Raw genomic sequence first — 24940 nt, forward strand, 5'->3', positions numbered from 1 at the left:
GTAGAATTGTACTAGAATAAACTAGTAGAGATGTCTGCCATATTAGGTTGGCAGAGCAATGAATTGCCCTCATATACTCCTTCTACAGAGAGAGTAGTCATCAAAATGTTTGAATCACTGTGGCCATTTTATGGTTGTTGCCCTATATTTCTACATTTAAAGAATTAGTTGTCAGTGCCTGTGTTATCCCTGGAACCCCTGTTTTTTCCCAGGAATAGGGAGCTGTGGAGCAATGGAGTCATAGTCCCCCTTCCTTATAAAGGGGTCAAAATGGGGAAAGAGCTCCTTATTTCTCACTTCAGAAGCTGTGATTGCATGGTGACATTAATTTGTCATAAAGCTGCATTGCTGCCAGAAAACATTCTCCTGCCCTTCCATTGGCATTTTTTACTGCTTCCCTTGTGGATGCTGAATAATTTGTACAGTGATACTGTGAATTGGGTCATCTGGCTGAAAACTAGTCTGCTCACAAACAAAAACTGGTCACTGAATCAATTTACTGACCAGGACTGGTATGGTATCCTTTACAGTCGTGTATGCTAGGTGGCCAAGAATTTGCTCGGAATCCCCCTTTCAGGAGGGCTGTAAGTATGCTGCTTTAAAACAACTGTGAAATCACAGGCTAGGACGGGTATTCAGGAGACTGAACTAGATCCCTGCACTCATACTGCTGTTGGCAGCAGAAGTGCCATTGGCAACACTCAGCTTCTCAGCCACGCCCTGCAGAGGGAGGCAGAACATTCCATGATGGTCGAGTGTTTTCAAACTCATACCTGCCCTCTTTTCTTTTGAGTGCAACCATAAGGTCAAAGAAACAGGTTTTCTTCATGCAGGGCTCCGAATCTCTGCCTGTGAAGTTGTTGCCTGTCAAGACTTTGTACTAATCTGACCTAGATCGATAAATAAAATATATTTTCAGTGAGTACTTGCTTGAATAAGTAATTGTAGGAGGCAGAAGCTAGCCATTCTGTTAGTATGCGTTTCATTACAGAAGCACACTGTATATAGGTGGTATAGCTTACTTAGACATCTTAGAGGTCCTAAAGCCAGGCAATAAGAAGTCAGCTTTATAGCAGGAATTCATCTTCTAGCTGTAACTTTTAGTGTGTAAAGAGAGGCTTATTTTTGCTCCTTGATATTTCTGGGTTTGGTTAGAAGTTTATTAAAGTACTCAGGAGTTACAGTCACCAAAGTAAAACCCTTTCTTTAGAAGAAATGTTGTTTCCAATCAAACTAAGAAAGAATTTCAGACCTAGGCAAGAATATCTATTTTGGTACAGCTTTTGGGCTCTTCTTGAATAGATATTCATAAATTTACAGCAGATGCTATCAGTGTAGGGTGCCTTCTTTTGGCAGAGCTCTAGAGGAAAGGAGGGAGTTGCTAGTTTTGATTGCTTCCATAGGAATTTGAAAGAAACAGAAGAGCCAAAAAAACAGAGAACAGATATTAGTTTCCCTCCTAATCAGCGGAACTGCTTTTCAAGCAAGTAGTAGCAAGAAGTAGTAGAACGAAGAAGTGCTTTAACCTGAGAAGGGTTTTTACATTACTATATTGCTAAAGTGTTTTCATTGTGAAACAGGGTGCTACAGACGGAGAGCTGAAGGTATGGATTCCAGTATTCACTGATAAGTGTGCTGCATTGGGATTAGCATAAACATGTTACAGGGGTCGAAAGTATACATGGTTTTGTTAACAGCATAGTTATGGCGCTCATTATGTAATACCAAAAAAATCTGTTTATGTAAACAAAGGCCATGCCTAAATGTTGTTACAGTTGCAACACAAACCACCAAAATGCCCTTTGAATGTAGATTATTTTTAGTGGCAGTCCAAGTCATGAAGATGAGAAGTTAGAAAGAACAATCTCGTGATCAGACTGAAATCTCAGCGTCTTGAAAACTATGACATTTCTGAATTCTTTTACTCTTTTAAATCAATTGCCACCTCAGAAATTTGGAAAGTAATAATAATTATCAATTTATTGATAAATAATTGATAAATTATCAATGTAATTGATAATTTGTATCAGGAGATGGTAGAAATGTGAGGGACATCCTGGAATAGCAGGCTTATGGGGTGACCTGGCCATACCCCTTGGTTACACCGTGGGCTTGGAGCTGGGCTGCAGGAACTAGCAATGTTTTTTTCACCGTCACAGAAAAGCTAATCTAATTTGGTGTTCTTGTCAGGCCTGCTGTAGGAAGGAGAAAGGTGGTGGGTAAACGTTACTATTAATAAAGCATGGAGTTTTTGTTCTCCCAGTACTTCATTTGCAGTATTCCCAAAAGTACAAATGCCAAAGTTGCCCAGACTGACAAAATGCCTTATTCGGTTACTTTTCTTGCATGATCTTGGAGAAATATTCAGATGTTACAGTAATCAATGGGTAGCACAGAAATAGGTAGAAAACCATTGCGTACTGAACAAAGATGAGTGAGTATAGAGCTTAGAAACATTTCTGAGTTGGATTTGAATTTTTACACAGTTGTAATAAATGGGACCTGAGCAGTCTACAATGGAGAACTAACACAAATTAATTCTTATCTCTTATCTAGTAGCTGTTGTTGAAGAGAATGTTATCTGTTAGAAAATATCCAATCTCAATGTGAATTTCCACTGAGAGAATCCACTGTAATTCATAGTAAATTGCTGCAGTGATGGTTGCTCATGTATTAGGTAAGAGGAAGGGGTGTGGAGGTTGGAAGAGGAGGGAGAGTAGGTGGTGTGCAACTTCTGCCTCCTCTAGTGGACAATGTGACCAACTGGGCAATGTCTCAGTGCAGACACCAGTGGATCCTCAGTATCTGCCTGGGTACAAGCTCGGATTTGAGCTGCAGTCTAAGCACCTTGATGCAGATGGTTCCCTTTTGACAGATGTTTTGTTTCAGCACGGTGGTGTCAGTTTCTAACTGTTCTGCTCCACAGTTCTCAGCAGGCCATCAGAAGTCTGTGCCGTGTATGCACCTGTACTTCCAGCTCAGGTTGTAGAAAGGACTCTGAGCCAGATGGGACATGCAGTAGAGGAGTGCAAAGGTAGTTTTTTGGAGCAGGGTTGCGCAGTAAGAGAGTAAGGGTAGTGGAAGCATGGCTTAGGGTCTTTCTCTGTGGCATGAAAGTAACAAGCACATGTTTAGGTCAGGTCCCAGGTAGAGGTGGAGGGGTGGGAAAGAGGGGAAGTGCTGGGTTTTGAGAGCCACAGCTGTGTGCTGCATTAGTAGTGGGAGAGATGGGCTTGAGCAGCTTCTTCAAAGTAGCAATAAGGAAGATAGGTAAGGGGGCAGGATGGTATGTGGTTGTTAGAGTGCAGTAAAGGAATGGGGAAGGTGAAGTTGGTCTTAGGTCCTTTTTTGATTGTGAGGTAGGCAGAAATTGTTGTGGGTATCTTTGTTAAATATTCTGCCATTAAATACTAATGCTTAAAACCTTTATATAAAGCCTATGCAAATATAATTAAAGAAAGGAGAAAAGAGTATAAATAATAGAACTATAATTTATATAATGGTACGGACATAATTAAAGAAAAATTAATTTAAGGAAAATCAAATTAAAAGATTAATTAAAGAAAAAAGAAAACACTATGGATGTACTTCACCTGGGCATGTTCAAGTCCCAGGCACAGAGCTGAGTTGCTCCTGCTGTTAGAAGCTCTGGTGGGTGCTCCAGCAACTGTGGCAACATGTGTAACAAACTGAAGAGCCTGACGATATTAACATTTTCTTCAGTATGAGTACAGGCTGATCAAATTAATTCTAAACTGTCTTTTTGATAAAATGCATAGTTTGAATCCCTGCGTTCTGTGGTATAAGGCCTCTTTTGTCATCCTTTAATCATATTCACGATCTTCCCTGAGCTTTCTTCATGCTGTCACTATGTTTCTTGAAGGCGCTGTGTAAGTACTAGACACAGCATTTGAACAGCGATTATATCTGTGTCAAGTACAAAAAATTAAATCCCCTTGTTCCTCTTTGATGTTGCTGTTTATATATCAGCTGTTCTAACCAGTCTTCTGCTGAAAGCTTTGTTCAACCAGATATTACCTGACATATGTGCCTAGATGTTTGTCAAAGTTCAGCATCCCTGAAGTGCGTGCTCTGTAGTGTGCATGTGGCACGCCACCTTTGTTCATGGATATGCGTTTATATTTTATTCTATTGAAGTGTACATCACCGATCACCTTTTACCGAACACTGGAGACTGTTCTGTGTTAGTAGCATGTCATCTCCATTATTTGTCAATTTCCTAGCATTTGTTTTTACCTGCAAAGTTTATCAGTACATATTGTACATCCAGGTCACTTTATATATATTTAATCTAAAGTCAAATTGCATAAGGCCAATGCAGAACCTTGTGAGGCCCACTAGAAATCTCATATAACAAATACAGGTGCCCTGTTCTGTTGCTTGAGACTGCAATTCCTGTGGTGAAAGTTGTTGAATGGGCAGTGTGCTCCTGATTCGTTTCATTTCACACCTCTTATTCGAAATCAAGTAGATGGTGATATATATTTATATTAAAGCGTCACACTGTAAACTCTAGGATCTGAAAAACAGGCACACTGGTTGCTTTTCCAGTTCTCCTGTGAAATGGAGTGTAGGGTGGAGAGGTGGACAGGTAACCTCTTTAATCTCCACAGCTAAACCTAGCACAACTTGTGAACCCAAATCAAAGACACTTACTGATCATTTATATTAAAAAATGCATCTTGGAACCTGCCTGTCTTTTCTTTTATTCCATTTAAGTATGCTAGAAAGATTTTATATCTAGTTTCTCAAGGTGCTAGGTGATACGTTGTATATCCAAAGGTAGCATGTTGTTATTGCTATTTTCATCAGAAAAATCTTGTGGTCTCATCAAAAGTGCCTGAAAAGATGCGTTAAATCCTTGTTGACTGTGATAAGTATAATACTCTTCTCCGTTTAATAATTCAGTCATCAAATCTTGTATTAATTGTTTTGCTGGAGCTGACAAGTCTCTGATTGTCCAGCTCATCCTGTTGAAATATTGGAACAACTTTGTTTTACCTTTTTGGAATTTCTCGAGTGTTCCAAGAATTACAGAACATTTACACTAAAGATCATGTGTAGTACTGAGTTGGATAATCCCTAGGATGGTATTATTTTAAGACTTGCAATGTATGCAGACCAGTTCAGCTGGGAGAAAGTTGTCTGTCTTGCAAGACAGATGTAAAACAGTGGATGTGAATAATACCTTTTTGTTAAATCAGATCTTTTGTATATATTGAAAATCTAAGAAATTTAATAAAAATTCATAATTTAGAAATGTTATTTTGTTGGTATGGTAATTTGAATACATAATTTGTTTATAACGCTTCAATCTCAATGCAATTTTAGGTGTTTTGTGTAAGTTATTGTTAATAAATGGCTCACTCACATGCAGAGATTGACTATTTGTGTGTCTTGACTACTGCTTAAGCCAGATTTGTTGGGCCTCCTAAATTCTGTTTGGAGAATGTGATATCAGCAATGTAATAGCTGACCAGAGTAACTACGTCAGGAAAAGTTTCCACAGATGTTTAAGCTTTTAGTGTAAATGATATTTGCGAACTTTGAGTGTTTGCCAATAAGTGTTCATTTCTTCCTGCAAACTGCTGTGTCTGTACACAAGTACTGCCAGCTGATCCTTCTGATATTGCTATTTTTACAAGGAAGTTAAGATGTTAATCTGATAATGTCTCTTAACTGGGGTTTGACGTGAGTTCTCGCTCCCAAACTATTTCAGAAGAAAAACTATTTATTATGGCCACTTTCCCTTTCTTAGCATCTGACTGCAGTTCCTTCTCTCTGCACTTCCAGTTGGCATGTAACTCTACAAACAGCTGATATATCTATTATTCATCACAGAAGAAAGGGAGCAAAAGAACAAAAAGTGGGAAGTGGGGAGGGAGCATTCTCAGGCAGTTCTGCTGGTGAAATTGAGCCTTTCTGTCAGCTCCACAGCTGCTCTCTGTCTCCTGTAATCATTTGCTTCTCACCACATTTAAACTTTCTTGCACCTTCGGCTCCACTGATTCCAGCTGTTCTCAGGCTGTGTTCGAACTGCGTGGGATGAAGACAACCATTTTTAACTGGTTCTTTTATAAAAATCAGGTATTGGTTACATCTGCAAGGCAAGGCGATTAGCCCCTTGTGTCTTTGCATAAGCAAAGCTGTGCTCTTGGTTATATTACTTTCCCTACTCTGGCCTAAATACACTGTGCCAGTGAAAGCAACTTCAGTTATGTCTTTGCCTGTATATGAGGTTTTGCCAGGCAAATACATTTATCAGAGGATGTTCTTTGTCGTCTTTACTATCAGTATAGTTATGTCAGGAGAAGCGTCTCCAGAGGTTTAAGCATTTAGTGTAAACTTAGCTTATTTGGAAAAGTGAGTGCCAAAAAGTTGACTGTCAGAAAGATGATTATATGTTTATATATTCAAATCAAACACCACCATTTTTTTAACCTGAGGTTCCTAAACTCTGACTAAAACCAAAACCTGGTTTAGAAGGCATCTGATCCCATCTGGTACTTGGTTTGTGGGACTCCATTGATCTGACTAATTTTTTTTTCTTGCATTTGTTTTATTCTGAAAAGCCTTTTTGTTAAGCTCTGCTGATGGCAATAATGGAACAGTTAACTGGACGACTAAGCAAGCCCACAGTTATATTATCAGCAGAATAAAGGCTGTTGAGAAGAATGGTGAGTTTAGGTTGTAAATTTAAATCCCGTGTTGGTTCAGTCAAATCTGCTTTTAATATTACTCTTGCTTTTTCAGTCATGTCCTTGTTTTAGGAATAAGGTGTTATTTCAAGGTAAGTAATTTGGAAAATTTTACATTTCTTCAATCTTTTGAATACTCAGACCTGCGTGTCTTTGTGAGTCTTCCCCAACTTTCCTGTTCCTATAGCTTTGCTTAAAATAATGGCTGCTTATATAGCTAATATTGCACATTTTCTTATCATGGCTGGTTGCTTGGAGATACCTCTGCAGTTTGCTTAATACAATAACTTGTCTGTAACAATTAAAAAAAAAAATCTTCGTGTACATATATGAAAAGGACTATTTTACTGTCATTTATCCAAGTACACATAGAATATTTTAGTAGTGTACACTACCTGAGGAAAGGCTTTGCCCTGATTGCCCATCCAGGCAGACAATCTGGATTGGTTCCCAAATCAAGTTAATTCTGGGATTGTGCTTCATCTGCTAAAAATCAATGGGGAGAGAACCCATTGAAATTCCCAGAAAAAATTTCTAGGTGTTTTTTTTCTTGAAGATCATCAACATACAGGTTTCAACCAACATAGTAAATCTTCTGAAATCTGTGGAGATGGGTCATCCACATGTGATAGACACTGAGCTGGAGGCTGATATAATCCTAGCTGAATTCCTGTCTGTGCCTGTGTCAAGACCTACAAGAAGAGCAACTGGGACAGTTTCTGTACATGTTTCAAAAAGAGTGATATGTGTTTTCCAACCTTCAGTTCCCAATTAATTTACTGCTTTCCCAATCTCCAGAACTTCTGACCTTTCTGCACAGATATATTTGGGTTCTACAGAAAGCCCTCCAAGGGATCTGGAAACAAGAAAGAAGAAAACAGTGCTGTCAGGGTAGCTGATGCTGTCTTTTTTTTTTTCCTAGCAGGGATCTGTTGTGATCTTATGTAATGAAGATTTTTAATATCCCATGGTTAGATTTTATCTGCCACAGGGAATTTGCCCAGGTGGTTCACATCTGACAGTCTGCTGTGTTAGATTAGTATCTAGAAGTTGGTAAGTATAATTGGTTGCATCCATAGATCACCTAAGGTGATTACACATTTATCTCCAGTCTCAGGCAGTCTTATGAAAATAATTGTGGGTTTTAAAAGCTTCTGAAGAAAACAGCATTTCACTTGTTTCATTATTGAAAAGGAGCGGTTGCTGTAGTGGGCTGAAGACTTAACATTTTCCTTCTGTTTTTGAAGGAACTTCATAGGGGAGAAAGAAGAGGGCTTCTCTGACAAGGGGGGGTGAGAACTTTCAAGTTCTTTATCTCCATACTTCTGTAATTACAATGTGTTTGTCATTATAGGATAAAAGAGGTTTGTGGGTTTGTTCCTTCTGAGAGACATTTTTGGACTTCCACCAAGATAAAGATTTCATATCTGCGTGAAATCTTTATTGGTATGCTTGCTTCGGCAGCAGAGAACGTCTCGTTACTAGCAATGGGCAGGCATTTAGTGGTGGCAATGGATTTCCTCTAACAGATAAAAAAAATATGGATTTTTTTTTTCAGTAACTGCTGATTCTATTATCCTTCTTCCTTTCTAAAACTATTGCTTATGGAGAAGATATACATTACTTTTTCCACTGTCCTTACTATTTGAAATGGATTTTCATTGTACGGTCAAAGCATCAGACATGGACAAATGGAATTTTCTAGGTATTTGACACATTTCCAGCCAGCCACCATATTTCTGTCAGCTTTTCAGCTCTATTAATGTTATAAATTAGTTTTCAGCTTTTCTTGAAAATATTAAAGGAAATTAATTAGTTTCCTTGCTCGATTTACAGCATATTCACAGAAGTGAGTGCAAAGGTCTTTTGGGTCATCAATTTACTAATTTTAATTATACAAATCAGATAGCTATGTTACTGTACTTGAAACAAGTCTACATAATTAAAATTACAGTAACTGGTTTATTAACCACACAAAATTGTAGTAAACTATTTACATTTTCGAATCCATTTTAATATTGTCTTTAAGACAAAATTTTTAGAAAGATATTCTGTTCAGTATGGTGTTAAAAGCAGTTTCTAAAAGTGGGAAAAAGCAACTGCTGTGGAATTTGATCAGTAGTGTATTCAGAGCTTTGGACTATTAATTCTGCAATATCAGTCTCGAAGAGTGGGAAGTACGGAACTAAATGTAGAGGTCTACATTACAGATGTCTGCATCTCCTCTCAGCTGCCTCTGCAGTCAGGGGAGATCTAGTCAGTGTAGTCAGGAATCTAGGACATGATTCATCTCATTTTACAGGAGAAATCAAATTAATCAACCCCTAGAAGCGCCTGTTTCTTCTCCACTGACTATAAAAGGAGCCTGACTAACTCAGTGGTGGATGTTGTTTGTGTAGGCATCTAAAATTAGGTGAGAGAGATTCCACACAGAGTACGTGGTGCGAGGGATAGAATGTCTGTGATTAATGCCTAATTAGCAGTGGCTTTTTAAGTGGATCTCAAGTAAGGAGGTTGGTATAATGATAAGGCTGGAGAAATTATACCAGGATTAGAAAATTACATGTGCTTGATCCACATTTCAGGTGTATGTTACATATTGATCCAAGTGTTGAAATGAGCCCTTTTACCTTCTAGGAGGTATGAGTTTGTTCTTGTCAGTTTGCTACAATGACTCTGAACTCTCTTTCGGAGTCGCTCTTCCCCATGACAGTACCCCCGTGCTGTATGGCCTATAGTCTTTGTTCAGAGATGTGACTTCTCTTAAAGTTTCTTTAAGTTTAGCAAGCAAGGCAGGTAGCTGTGCGTCTCTGTATCTGTGACTTATCATCTTTGTTTACCACTTGTGTAATCCTCATCTCACTGACAAAATTTATCAGCAATTATCGATTCTTTCAGGGCATCAACTTACTATTCCATATTACTACTGAATTTTAATATGCCCTACAATCAGTTCTGTTAAGACACCATGAGAAATGCCTATTAGACCACTATTCTCCATTTATACTTAAATTTTGCAACTCATTAAGTGCTTGCATATCTATTTAATGTATCACATTTTTTTATTCTACCGATTCATTAAAATGTTTATATAGTACTGTGTCAAATGTGTTATACCTAAGTAAGATTTCCTTTTATCAACTAAATTTGTAATTACATAAAAAATAGCATATTGCTTTTTCATATTCTAGTTTTCATATTCTAGTTCTGAATTAAGTTTCCTTTAGGTTTTTAATTTTGAGTCCTGTAAACTATGGCTTCACTTTTTGTTTGGAATCGGTGGCACCTGAGTGGCCTGTAATTGCCCATGTCCTTCTGTTTTATCATTCAGTACAATCACAACATCTTCAATAATGAGCTCTCAAACCAGATTTTTAGATGTATGTTATCTGAACTTACTGGTCTAAGAAAGAAAGTCTAGCTTTAAGAACTCATAGAAATCCTCAGCTGAAGTGAATTGTTTTGTCCTTTTCTGTGCAAGAACTGAAAAATCTGCCATTTCCACTCAGTGCCATTGATCGGTAAGGTTCCTCTGTATTTCTCATGTTTCTTATTTTTATGTAAAACATCAAGAAAACACGATTGTATCATTCATTTAATGTATTTTTATTCATGTAATATTACAAATAAACCAACTATAAAATTATAATAGTCTCCCTAGTTTTTTTTTAGTTGCCATAAAAATGGCTCATGCAACTTCTGCAATCCTAACATAGCCGGGTTTGTTTGTTGCAGTGTTGGAAGGGATCCTGTTGGGCAAAGAGAGGGTTTGCTCTGTGTTCTGTTCTTATATCTATGCAACCTTTTAAAATACTTATTAACAAGTATCTAATATTTGTTGCTTTCCTTCTCCCAGATTGCCCACATTGCTGTTGAAATGCATGCTGTATTATCTAGAGCATGTCTCATTTTTGCTTTTTTCTTCCTCTTATCTTTCCTTCTGCTTTTCAGTGTACACGATTCTGTCTAAGGTGCACTCTGATCGGAATGTATACCCTTCTGCTGGAGTTCTTTTTGTTCATGTTTTGGAGAGAGAGTACTTTAAGGGGGAATTTCCTCCTTACCCAAAACCTGGTATGGGATGCTAAGATCTTCCATGTTATATAAAAATGCAGGGAAAAAAAAAAAAAAAACAACTTAAAAAAAATTGAAGTCTATTTAGCATACCTTACAGTTCAGCATATAACATAAAAAGGACAATTTTTAGTTTCTATTGAAATATCTTTAAATGAAATGAAATTTGTGATCCTACAAGTTTAAAATGTTCTGGTCTGTGATCATCATTTGTGAAAAGATGCATGTAATTGTGTGTTGTGCAGAATGTACTTAATTTGGGAAGGCATGATAACATATAACTGAGATTAGGAAGTATACCTCTTCTTCACTTTTGCATTAAATATGAAGTCATGGAAGTTTAATAATTACGTCTGTTAAAAATGCCACGTATCACTGTTTCAGGCATAATATATATCAGGCTATATGAAGGAGCACTTTGAATGCATATTGTAAACTTGAGACAAAACAGAAAATGAAACCAAATATGAGACTACATAATGATGTTTTCTTTCATTTAAAACAAATGCTCCTTTGGATTCAGCCTTCTTCCCATCTTTAGGAACAGTTTATTGTAGTAAGCAGTTTGCTGTTAGAGGGGGAGCTGTGATTTTCTAAGTATGGTGTTTCGATGTACACCTAAGGCAAACAAAGGATTGTTAGAATGTGTATAAGCAATCTGGGGCGGGGAAGACGAGAGAACATTCTGCCCCACGTGCTTATCAAAAATGAAAAAGAATAATAAATATATAAAGATATCCTACTTATATAAATATAAGTATTATATTTTCCTATTAAAATATTAAAAACTTAATGTACAGTGCACATTTAATCAAAGCCTGTTTCATTAATAAACTTTTGCATTAATTTGAGAGTACTATTTTCAAAACTCACTTTAAAGAACAAATAAGCTTCTGTTAGCATTGGTTAAATTTTGTCATGAACAAACCCAAATGTTTTAAAAATTTCTTTTTGAAAAAATTGATGTTTTTCCTGACATTGTATACCTGAGTCTTCATTTCATATCACAGTGGCTGGCAGAGTGAAGTTTGCCTCTGTCCTGGTTTTCTCCTGATTTTGGCACATAGGTGGAAGGAACATGGAAATTTTACTAAAGGTGGATTGTACTTCAACTCCTGACAGTCCCAGCCTGCCTTGACATTCATGTGATTCAAAGGCAGTATGAATCTGATGTCAGATACTGCTGAAATTGTTGTACCCATAGATGATTGTGATCATATCAGAAATCCACTGTAAGGCCAGCTGTTATCGTGGTCTTTATTTTTGTCTGCTGTGCTGGCTCATGAGCATGGCCTGCCTTGATGAAGGGCAAACCAGACTGTAGCACAGGTGGCTTTCAGATTTTTCCCCAAATCATCTGTTATCCTGGGAATTTTTTAATGAAAGTGATAAGATTACTGGGACATCCTGAGAGAATTGCGAGGAGAGTTGCGTTAGACCCTGGTGCTGGTTTGGTCCCTTTTAGCCACAGCCAGGTGTAAATGCATACCTGAACACTAGTTACCCTTTGGCAACAAGTCTTAGTCTCTTTGTTCTCTGTGGAGGAGATGACAGCCGTTCTTTCTTCACTGGGCTCGGTTTCTGCCTTCCGTGCCAGCCTGTCATCTTCTCTTGTCACGTCCTACAATTGCTGCTGTTGCCATTTCAAAGCCGAGTTGGAGGAGCGCAGTGCAGAAGTGTGTGTGCAGGCTCAGAGTGGATCTGCCAGAGTTCTGTGCCTCTGTTGTAAGGTTGCCCATGCCTCAATGGTGAGGATCTGCTAGTGCTTGCAAAACCTAAATTAAACAGAAGTCAGATTTGGCCATGTGTAAGAGTATCAATATGAACCACGAGAACTGTTGTACTGGTTTAACTTTAGGGGCTTTTAGAAATTGCATCTGGACCGTTGTCTTTACTAGCCATCAGTGGATCCTTTTTGAATCAATTTGTTCTCTAAAGAAAGCCTACCGCCAGGCTGTCGGTGCTGAAGACCTGTGTGCATATCCTGATGCTAAGAGAAGCTTTCAAACATTGATGATTACACAGCCACTCCTTACAGTGTGCACCCCCAGCTCATTGGGTCTCCAGAGACATTATTAAAAACATAAGTAAAGGAATTTTTTTGAATTAAAGGACAAAGACCTTTGTGCTTTTGTCAAGAGGTTAGATGTTTCACTTCTAGGTGGAACTGAGCTCTAAAAATCAGACCTGCTAGTTAATGAGTGCAAGCACACAGAGTTAGCCAGGACTCGAAGTAGTACAAGCACATTCATCTCTGCAGTTGGTTACACTTTCCAGATATTAATTTCTTAATACTTACAAGTGCTGAGTAGGAGTTCACATATTTCTGATATGGTGGAGGTTAGCAATTTTTTTTTTAATGTTTAGAAGACATAACTGAAAGAATAAGATTTTTCTAATGGAAGTATCAAAATCAAAGTGTATAGTATTTTCCTGTAAATAATATAATTTTTCTTATCTAGGTGAAATAAGTAATGATCCTATAACATTTAATACCAACCTGATGGGTTACCCTGACAGACCCGGATGGCTGCGCTATATACAAAGGACACCATACAGTGATGGAGTGCTGTATGGCTCGCCAACTGTAGAGAATGTGGGCAAACCAACCATCATTGAGGTATTTTCTTTTAAAGGTTCAAAAATATTTATTTTTCTTTAGAGTATGGGATTCAGAATTCTCAACAAGCATTGCCTCTTTTTTTGAAAAGTTAATTACAATTAAAAAGGAAGGATTATAAGGCAGGGACAAGGATGTGTGAAATCAACATTTTCTATTTGATACCATTGTATCCTCTTCTGAGAGAAAGCGAAGTTGTATGACATTTAATATTTTACTTTTAGGTATAACTAGTAAATAGCAATAACCAGTTAAACTTAATATTCTTAGATTAAATGCCTCTAGATTCTTGCCCTTCGTCTTTCTAAGAGGCATTTCATTTCAGTAAATTATGAATATATTAAAGTTGTATTCAAAATATAGGGGAAAAAAAACCTTTGTAAACAACTGTACTTGAAGAATATCTGAATTCTGAACTTAGTAACATTCTACCCTAAATATGGCAAGGCTTTTCCCCACTGGAAAATAGAGTGTTCAGTCAATAGACAAGTTTTGGTTTGTTGTTTGTTTTTTTAAATTATTTTTCATCAAATATTATCTTGTTCTTGATTCATGTTTATTGATTGATTTAATTTTAATTAGCACTTAAGTGTATTTAATTCTATTATTATAAGTGTAACAATGACAAACGCGCTACTTTATTTAGCTATCCAAATGTTTAAAGGCACCAATTATTCATTGAGCAGCAATTGAAAGGGAAAAAGGACTATATTTTCCATGATGCATATCATAGCAGACTGAATTAGACACTGTGGTTCACAATGTGAAGGAAAATCTGCTTATTAACTTGCTCCAGCCATTTTGCTGCTTCAGCAGTATATTTGTCTTAAACACTTGATGAGTTTATTTTTTTTTCTAAATTGCATTTTATATAGTTGTTCTTTCTCAAGAATGACATCTCTAAATGTTAAGCTATACTGTAGATCATTTTGCCCATGCTTAATTCTATATACGTGGTTCAGTTTTGATTTCAGCAAGACTAATCACATCTGTAAAAGTACTTGTAGTCTCTGCTGAGCTTTCCATAGAGGAAACTGTTATTTAAAATTGTCCTTTTTTAAAATGGCATGTGCTTTTAGATTCTAGGATCTATATCAAGACCTCCATTATAAGCATGGCCCCAAGCCTGTATTTGAACTAAATCTTGCCTAGCATACAAATTAATTCATGGCAGTCCCCTCTCAGTTGTGGCTTTTAAATTAGTTCTGTAGTACGTGTGGAGGGCAGATGGCATTTGATCTGCTTCCTAATGCCTTCTGAGAGGAGTGGTTGCATATTCCTGGCCTGAATATAGCTTTCATCATGTTGTAATTCCTGAGGTGATGTCATGGGTAGGTCAATTAACTGGAGGAGACCTCATGATTAGAAGAGCCTAATGTTTTGCATAGCACTGCAGTAGAGCATTCTTGAGCTCAAGCTCCTTTGAAAGCTGTACCAGGACAGTGTGTTTGAATGAATATTGGGCACAGAGGCAGTCTCCCCACTGTCACTATTACTGGGGATGGGTGTGCGGTCCATGCTGGCAACTCTCACTGCTGGAGCGCAGGCTCAAAGTGGGTACTGTCAGGTTCCTGTATAGAACTTGTACAACCAGAGAGTTAGGTTTTCCAAGTACCAATGTTTAAACTACTGTTGAAAAAAACCTTTGAAAAATTAACAGAATCGAGGATTTGAAGAATCTCAGGAGTTTATTTCCTATAAATCTTGCCATGAAATTGTTACATTACATAAGATGCAATTGTGTCAGGTAAGCCTTTCCCTCTATGCTTAAACGAACCTGCAGAAGGTATTCCAGAGTATTTTTCCTTCTCATTTAAATCCCTTAAAAGTGCAACATGTATTACTTTTTTGTTGTTGTTTAATAATCAGCGTCACAATGCTTTGTAGCTCTGTTTGCTGAGAGGCAGCATAGTTCTGTCACTGTTGCCACTGCTGTGCCTCTCCTCTGTCCCTGAAATGAATGAAGTCTAAAATTAGGAAGAAAGTTAGTCTTTTTCAATTTGTTTCATGAAAGATTACTTTTCAGGAAAAAAAAAAAGTAGATTAAAACATAATTATACAGATATCCAGTCTCATTCTGTATTTCTTACAAATGAGCACTTAATCACAGTACAACTTTGGAGTACAGTCACCACTAAGGAGTAACCACTTGTGAGCTTTTCAGGCATCCTGTACATTTCAACTGTAAGATTAGTATTCTTACATGATTTGGGCATGATTCATAGAATCATTTAGGTTGGAAAAGACCCTTTACAATCATTGAGTCCAACTGTATACCTAACACTGCCAAGCCCACCACTAAAATAGGTCCCAAAGCACCACATCTATACATCTTTTAAATACCTCCAGAGATGGTGACTCAACCACTTCCCTGGGCAGCCTGTTTGCATGCTTGACAACCCTGGCATAAGCTCCCCCAAATAAGTTGCATCTCACTGCTAGTTTTCAGTTTTCCTACAATTACAGATTCCATGATTTTTTAAAAAACTACTTGTGTTGGAGCAATGCTTGTGAATCCATTCGTGGAGTATGACTTCAGTGAGGCTAGAGCTAAAACTAAATCCCAATCCCAAAGATTAGAATTGCTGCGATCCCAACACTCTCTTTAAATATCTCCATCTAGTTCAGTTCCTTAGGAGCTATCAACGAATGTAGATCTTACAGTATTGGTAGAGGGTGGAAAGGGAAATGGAGAAACCAGCCTTTGCTTGTGGTTGTTTTTAAATCAAAGATAGCAGAAATGAAAGAATACTCATGTATGGCGGAACACTTCTATCTGGACCAAAATATATTATATTCATGTATATCCCTTGGATAATTGTATTTAGCTATAGACTGGTTGAGAAAATTACAGTATCCTGACTTGAAGATAGTACTGCATCAAATAAATTGATCTTACCTTTCAAATTTTATATTAATGAATGTTTATACATCTCAAAATAAGGAAGAAAAGCATTTAAAAGGTGATAAGTATTTCTAAATTATCAATCTGATTTTCATTGTTTCATTTACCTGATTTTCATATTTGCATTGTTGTTTTGCAATCATATCTTTTTTTTTTCTCTCTCCTCTAGATCACTGCATATAACAGGCGGACCTTTGAGACAGCAAGACATAACTTGATCATTAATATAATGTCAGCAGAAGGTACGTACAGAAAATAGCTTGTTGTGTTTTGAACTGAAAAAGCAAAAACATCTTACGGGCTCCTATTCTTTTAAGATTAAAAAATCAATGTAAAATAGTTGTCTGGTGTTCAAGCCAAATGTGGGGGCATAATGGCGAAGTAAGAGAGTTTTCCCTCTTTTGATTCTTCTACTACTATTCCTCATTCATAAATAAATAATTAAAAAAGCATGTTTGCTTTTGTAATAATTAATTTAATTTTTTTCCCGTCTTTTCAAATGGACCTTATGTGAAGAATTTTACTCTCTTTCTGCCTGTTGTTTAGTTTGCTTAGTTCTGCATGTTATTTATGCAGAGAACAATTAGAATCATAGAATCATTAAGGTTGGAAAAGACCTCTAGGATCATCAAGTCCAACTGTCAACCCAACACCACCGTGCCTCCTAAATCATGCCCTGAAATACTACATCTACATGTCTTTTAAATATCTCCAGGGATGGTGACTCCACCACCTCCCTGGGCAGCCTGTTCAAATGCTTGACCACTCTGTCAGTAAAGAAATTTTTCCTAATATCCAATCTAAACCTCCCCTGATGCAACTTGAAGCTCTTTCCTCTCATCCTATCGCTAGTGACCTGGGAGAAGAGACCAACACCCACCTCACTACAACCTCCTTTCAGGTAGTTGTAGAGAGCGATAAGGTCTCCCCTCAGCCTCCTCTTCTCCAGGCTAAACACCCCAGTTCCCTCAGCTGCTCCTTGTAAGACACATTCTCCAGACCCTTCACCAGCTTTGTTGCCCTTCTCTGGACATGCTCCAGCAATTCAATGTCCTTCTTGTACTGAGGGGCCCAAAGCTGAACACAGTATTCGAGGTGTGGCCTCACCAGTGCTGAGTACAGGGGCATGATCACCTCCCTGCTCCTGCTGGCCACGCTATTCCTGATAGAAGCCAGGATGCTGTTGGCCTTCTTGGCCGCCTGAGCACGCTGCTGGCTCATGTTCAGCCGGCTGTCAACCAACAACCCCTTCTCTGCCAGGCAGCTTCCAGCCACTCTTGCCCAAGCCTGTAGCGTTGTGGGTTGGGTTTGTTGTGACCCAGTTGTAGGACCCAGCACTTGGCCTTGTTAAACCTCATACAATTGGCCTCAGCCGAATTGTATAGGCAGATCCAGAAAACAACAGATTATGGCACGTATGCACATTTCATTTTAAAAAAATGAATAGTTTGTGTCCTAAAATTAGTTCTCTTCATCATATTTATATATTTATAGTCTGGAGTATTGCAGGTTGGAATCTGTTGTCACTGCAGATCGGTTTTGACCCCAAAATTAGCATGAATGCAGTTTTGTCTGTTTAATGAAGATTTACCTGCTGAGACTTCCTCTAGACCACTCCTTCATCTCCCAGTTGCTTTATAAAGAGCCAGTGGTTTTCAGCTTAAGTAACAGCTAATGGTACTAACTATTTAATTAAAACATAATCACTTTACGTTCAAAATGAGCTAGTTCAAATACAAGATTTTTGGAAAGGTCTATCAATCTTAGAGTGGTATCACGTTAATCATTACTTCAAATTCTTTGTTATGGAGCCTTTGTTTAAGGCAAAACTCTTCCTTTTTCAACACAACTAGATTTTCCTTTACCGTATCAAGCGGAGTTCTTCATAAGGAATATGAACGTAGAAGAAATGTTAGCAAGTGAAGTTCTTGGTGACTTTCTCGGAGCAGTGAAAAATGTGTGGCAGCCAGAACGCTTGAATGCTATAAACATTACTTCAGCCCTTGACAGGGGAGGGAGAGTTCCACTTCCTATTAATGACATGAAAGAGGGGTAAGCACATGTGTCAGTCTGTTGTTTTTGCTTTACTCTTTTTTCTTTCTGAAAAGCTTAATATTTTTTTCAGGTTTTGTAGAAATTTTGCAATTGCTGTTTTATGTTTTGGAAATCCAGATTGATATTAGAAATGAAAAGTTTACTGATGTTCTGAGCTTCCATTATACCATGGGTTTATCATGTTAGATACCATTTCAACAGGTAACAGTTGCTATATATTGATTTTACAATCCAAGAGATACTAATAAATTCCATTAATTATAAACCAGCTGGTAGTACACATATCTATTTTGTAACTCCAGTCTTACTTCTGGCACCCTTTTCGAGTATTCAGTAGTTCCCAGTTCACAAAACTCTAAATTTTGAAGTAAGGTGTGATAGAGCCTAGGTTCCAAAGACAGTTGGATTTCTGAGAGCATTTAGCATGTAACAGTGTCATTTGTGGCCATACTCTTAGTGATAGTTACCTGCTTCAGGAGCACTGTGGACTTCAATCTGAAAGTGATAAGCTGAGGTATCTGGGGAATTCAAGTTACTGTGTGTAAATTCCAGGAATGCACTATTTCTGGTTGGGATTTGTAACCATAAATTCTGTTCTGAAATACAATACTTAAATTAGGGACTAATAAGGATTCAGTCTTTTCAAAGGATAGTTGTGGTAGTGCTTTTCTCTGGCAAAAATAAAGACGCCTAGCTATTTTTAAATATTTTGTGTCAAATAATGCCTAAGAAAGGACTGAGGATTCAAAATGCCAGATGTGTGCAGAAACGGTTGTTTTTTCAGAGCCCTTTTGTGCACCTGGAGTTTCTGAGTACATCTAAAGAAGGAAAGTGACTAGCCAACAGAACCACTCAACACAAGCGGCTACCTTTCAAACATTTAGTCAGATAATGCCTCGTATACCAAACAGCAGCCATGACCTAATTTATGTTTCAGGATCCATTGGTACATTATTACCCGGTGCAGCGGACTGTCTTTTCCAGCAGCGTTCTACATATTCAAATATGAAAATTAATAATACAGTTAGTGCAGTAGCTCTTACTTTGTGTACTGTGGTGCTAAATGAAGCATTAAGCTTATATTCCGCTTTCAGTATTCTGCAAACTTTGCTGGCAGTACCTAGCTACAGTATGGAATCTTTTAGGAGAAGGTGGGAGCTTTGGCAGCTTCATATTAGTATTAGGCATAGAAATAACTAGTCCTCATGAATTTTTTTAAAAAAAAACATGGGGATAACTTCTTTAACAATACTATGCTGAGCAAGTCTGAAGATTTCCTTAAGATAAAATTATACTTTTGAATGTGATTTTCAAAAGTAGTGAAGATTTACTTACATGAGGAACTTACACTTGGAGCTCTGTGACTTCATAGAAGTTGACAACTCTAATGGTGAGCAAACATTTACACTATGCAGCAAAACAGAATAAGTTGTAATAAGAAACTAGAAAAATCCTTTTGTTTTCAGTATGTTATTCATATGCTTAGATAAAGTATAGTATCGAGAAAATTATTTTTGAAAAAGAAATTTTAACCTTTAAAGCACAGCTGAATGTTACTGTGAACAGTAGTGATGTTTGGAAGAGTATTGTTGTCCTCTGGGGATTTGTGAGAGGTATCCTGACAGTCTGTCACTCGTCTCTTTCGGCAGTGTGTATGTTATGGTTGGGGCAGATGTTCCATTCTCTTCATGCTTACGAGAAGTAGAAAACCCACAAAATCAGCTGAGATGCAGTCAAGAAATGGAGCCTGTAATAACCTGTGATAAAAAATTTCGTACTCAGTTCCATATTGACTGGTGCAAAATCTCTCTGGTGAGTTATTTTATTATTGTATAAAAATGATGTTTGTAGAAGTACAGTATTTTATGCCAGATATGATTTAGGTGAGAGTTTTGCCAGCCTGGCCAGACAGCTCTGCCAAACTCCACTTTATCATGACTGATGGACATTGTTTTCCATCTAGAAGATACTCTTAAGATTGTGAAAGGATTTTGTTGTGGGCTGAATTCTGTTAGAGTTGAGCACCAGTGAAACCGCCATATTCATTTGCAGTAGTGGTGACTTACATAATGGCCAGAGAACTCTAGGGCTTGCAGAACTGACAGTAATGAGAGAAATTACTTAGGTAGTGTTGTGGTTTAGCCCCGTTCAGCAACCAAGCACCACGCAGCCGCTCGCTCACTCCCCACTGGTGGGATGGGGAGAGAATTGGAAGAGAAGAAGTGAGGCAACTCATGGTTTGAGATAAAGACAGTTTAATAGGTAAAGCAAAAGCTGCGCACAGCAGCAAAGCAAAACAAGGAATTCATTCACTGCTTCCCATGGGCAGGCAGCTGTTCAGCCACCTCCAGGAAAGCAGGGCTCCATCACGTGTAACGGTTACTTGGGAAGACAAACGCCATCACTCCAAACATCCCCTCTTCCTCCTTCTTCCCCCAGCTTTATATACTGAGCATGACGCCATATGGGATATCCCATTGGGCAGTTGGGGTCAGCTGTCCCGGCTGTGTCCCCTCCCAGCTTCTTGTGCACCTGGCAGAGCACGGGGAGCTGAAAAAGGGCTTGACCAGTGTAAGCACTGCTCAACTAAACATCTCCGCATCTAAACATCTCCACATTATCACCGTTTCCAGCAAAAATCCAAAACATAGCCCCATACTAGCTACTACAAAGAAATTTAACTCTATCCCAGCTGAAACCAGGACAGGTAGGTGTTCATTAATTCAGTGTGCTACTAGTGCTAGTTACACTTGCTTTCCTAAAATGTGTGTGTGTGTGTATATATTCTTTTTTCTCAAATGCTCAGTCTACAGCACTGACCAGTTAAATGGTATTTTTATGCTGTTAAAAAAATCTTTCTGAAAATTATCTAAAACTTACTTCATGTTAAAAACGAAATAGAAAAAGAAAACAAAGTAGTGTTGACTAACGCGATCAAAATAAATGGGAACATTCTTCTCAGTCAAATACAAGAAAAATGATAACCGAACACTAGACTATTTGCCATGGACAGAGTATGATTCCCAAAGAGGCTTTCTTAAGGTTATTTGTGTTCAGCTCTGGTAAGGAAAATCAAGCAAAGGTACAGTACTGGAAGAGAACATTCCAGATAAGTTTGAACAAAGATGGTGAAGGTACATAAACTTAGGTGATTGTTGAGCTACTTCAGACATTACCCAAGAGGAGAATGAAAGGGAGATATGAAAGGCTTTTGTACAATGTAAAAAAATGTATTGAGTATGAGAAAAGGTATTCATACAAAAAAATCAATTCGATAACTTCCAACTCTTTTTTTCTATACATTGTAAATTAGGAAAGCGGTCAGAAAGCTGGAAAATACTTGTTTTCAAAAGAACATCCAGATTATATACTATTTATTGGCTTTCTGATGAGAAATTGCAAAAGGTACATGTGTACAAAGCTGTACTTACCAGCACCTGAAAAATAGTAGAAGCCAGTCAGCCTTCGTCAAGAACAAACTGTGTCAAGTCTCAGATTTCTTTCTACAAGAAAGAAGTAGAACAGAGGTGCAGTAGCAGGTGTCATTTCTCTTTGGTAAGGTTTTTTGATACTGTCTCATAAGCAAGCTCACGACCATGGCCTAGATGAAACTAGCACCTAGTGGAGAGCTGGTTGGATAGCCGTAATCACAGCAGAATTATTAATAATTCCTTGCCATTCTTCATTAATAAGCTGGATGATGGAATGTGCTTATTAAATAAATTTTCAGGACCCATGAAACTGAAACGATCTGCAGGTACATTGAAGGGCAGGATAAAATTCAGAAAGGTCTTGAGAAATTGGAGAAACAGCCTTAGAAAACAGGGTGAATTTCAAAAGGAGCAGCAGAGGAATAGTGCACTAATGCAAGAATAATCAACAGTACCCATGCAGAATGAGAGCAGCTGGTTAGGAAGTACTTCTCCGGAAAGAAGGTCCGGTAGCAGTGGCTCATAAACTAATTATGAAGCAGTGTTGTCGTGCTCTTTTGAGAACAGCAGAGATTGTGTAACAGGAACAAGCTCTCAAAGAGAAGCGTAATTTTCTACAGCAGCCTATAACCCAACCTTCTTGAACTTGACACTTGTTTTGGCAGCATGCCATGATAATTGAATTTAACCAGTCTTAGGGGGGTTCACTGTTGCCAACAGCATTGCTGCTGCATGCTGTAACCTGGTGGATCAAAGGGAAAACAGAGCCAAGCTTCCCTCAATCTAATCGCAGTCTGCTTTTCACAAGGCAAGCCAAGCCAAGGGGCAGGAAGTTCCCCAAGATACATGGACAGGGAGGGCGCTGGGCTCTGTTTCCCATAACCACAACGGATACCAGTGAGTGAAAATGCAACCATCATATCCTCTTCCTCCCGCTTTTTATGAGGTGATGTTGGCAGTTAGCACCTAAATCAAAGAGCAGATTTAAGCTTGTGGATCCCAAATACCAAAAAGAGGGGCAACTTAATACATGTTTCCTCTTAATCCTGCTTTCTGATAGCTTGTTCTCACACTTTGTGTGGGCTTCGGTCAGTCATCAGTAGCTGTGTGCATTTTTTCTGTGCATCTGCTTAGGGCTTGAGAGTCAGCTAAGCAGCCAGGTAGAATTCATAACATAAAATATACTGCAGAATTTAATGAGTGAAGAATATGTGAACTAATTTTGGTCAAACTGTCTTGCACTTAAGATATATATACACACACGCACACACACACGTATGCGTCTGAAGCTCAACATAACATTATTTCTAGCATTCCATGAAGACCTGTTCATCCATTGCATAAGTTTTAATACAGCATTTTATGACTTAAAGTGTAAATTATAAAGAAATAATGGTCAGTTGCAAGATTTCTCAGTGAACAGTCAGGCAAAAGGTCAAGCATGTAGGCAAATATAACTTACTTTCACCAATGATCTGGAGAGGGTTTTAAAACTAACACTGATAAAATTTAACAGTAATACATAACTGAAGATAATGAGAAAATGGAGGCAGAAAATTGAAGAGTTGTGTGGGAAAGGCAGTCAGTTAAATGCAGTTGGAAAATCAGTAGCAAAAAAAGGTTGTATTTCTAGGAACATTAGATACAGACATAAAAATAAAAAAAAAAATTACTTGTGACCAGAAATGCAGCCTTCTGGAGGTTAGCTGAACTTGGAGCTGTGGCTCTGATCAACTAAATGCCCATCTCATGGCAGGGTGTTTCCTGTGGTGGGTGGGTGGGGAGGGCAGTAGAGCTGCTCACTCCTCAGCACTCTCGGTTCATGCTTTTTTGAGCACTGGATATGAAGCTCAATAGGAAGAAGTAGGAAGAAAACCCATAGGTACTGCACTCTTCCTCTTTACCACCTTCATACAAGAGAGGGCAGTATTGTTATTTAAATGACTATTAAGAAATTGATTTGTCAAAAAGAAATCAATATCAAATAATTAGTTTGCAATAAAAATGTTTACTAAATTTTTACACAAATGCTGTTTGTGTGAGATATCCCTAAAATTAATCTGTAAAAAAACTAGTATCTCTGGTAGGCAGAAAATAATGTGATAAAGTGATATGACTTATCACATTGATCAGAAGCGTTCAACAAAATGTAAGGTTTTATTGGTTAAAAAAGAAGTGATTGAATGAAATTGTGTAGAATTTGTCACACATGTAATATGGGTTCTTTTATATGTTATGGCTCATTGAATACTGCCGGGTTTTATGCTCTGTTACTTTGTTATATAATTGTCTCTTTTTTTTTTCTCTTTTTTGTTTTTTCTGGGTATCAGGTTGACAATACAAAACAAGTTTCCACCTTTCAGGAAGTGATCCGTGGAGAGGGGATATTACCTGATGGTGGAGAATACAAGCCACCTTCTGATACACTGAAAAGCAGAGACTATTACTCGGATTTCCTAATTACACTGGCAGTGCCCTCGGCAATAGCACTGGTGCTTTTTCTAATACTTGCCTACATCATGTGCTGCCGACGGGAAGGAGTGTGAGTACTTCAACACACTAATAAGTAATTGTAGAGTCTTCTAAGATTATAATGCGTACAAGACTATTTATTAGAAGAATTTCATTCAGTTCATTAAAAACATTTAAAACAGACCAAAAGATACCTGCTTGAAATACTGGACTATTTGTCATCTAAGCACGTACAGTAATTTCCAAGAGAATGGATATAGGGCCATTAATTGTTCTAGTTGAAAGGGTTAAAAATCTCACATACAGACAAAACTCCACAAAATCTCCACATACGCACAGCTCTCCAAAATGCCCCAAACAAATAAAATACTAATAAAGCAATATTGATTCAGGAAAATATTAAGTAATTTCTAAAATGCTAACTTTTATAAAATAAATCTGGTTGAGGATATGAACTGAATTTAGACATAAAAGAAAAACACATAAAAGGAAAGCAGCAAGTAACGTAACTTCTGCCATTTCTTACACAAACTACAAATTCATTTTGTCACAGAATTTATTTTAGCCAGAAGCTTGTTCTTTAACTTGCATTTTCATTTCTCTGTGTGTGTGTCTGTGTGTGCCTGTCATCAGTATCACGTCTCTTATACGTGCGTTCATCGAG

The 24940-nt window shown here is 37.8% G+C and overlaps 1 protein-coding gene across 6 annotated transcripts in view; it reads left to right on the plus strand.

Moving 5' to 3' along the window:
* The window catches only part of SGCE (sarcoglycan epsilon), a 33850-nt gene that overhangs the window by 2982 nt on the left and 5928 nt on the right, over positions 1 to 24940 (plus strand). For 3 of the 6 annotated variants that reach the window (XM_064444594.1, XM_064444597.1, XM_064444596.1), the window contains exons 2-7: positions 10671 to 10793; positions 13256 to 13413; positions 16488 to 16560; positions 18172 to 18370; positions 20023 to 20185; positions 24135 to 24346. In XM_064444594.1, the coding sequence (XP_064300664.1) occupies positions 10671 to 10793; positions 13256 to 13413; positions 16488 to 16560; positions 18172 to 18370; positions 20023 to 20185; positions 24135 to 24346 (928 nt within the window). Of the gene's footprint in view, positions 1 to 6593; positions 6699 to 10670; positions 10794 to 13255; positions 13414 to 16487; positions 16561 to 18171; positions 18371 to 20022; positions 20186 to 24134; positions 24347 to 24940 lie in introns of all 6 variants that reach the window. The other 3 variants (XM_064444599.1, XM_064444595.1, XM_064444598.1) reach the window with 3 other exon arrangements.

The sequence above is a fragment of the Phalacrocorax carbo genome, chromosome 2 (assembly GCF_963921805.1).
Source record: "Phalacrocorax carbo chromosome 2, bPhaCar2.1, whole genome shotgun sequence".
NCBI lineage: Eukaryota > Metazoa > Chordata > Aves > Suliformes > Phalacrocoracidae > Phalacrocorax > Phalacrocorax carbo.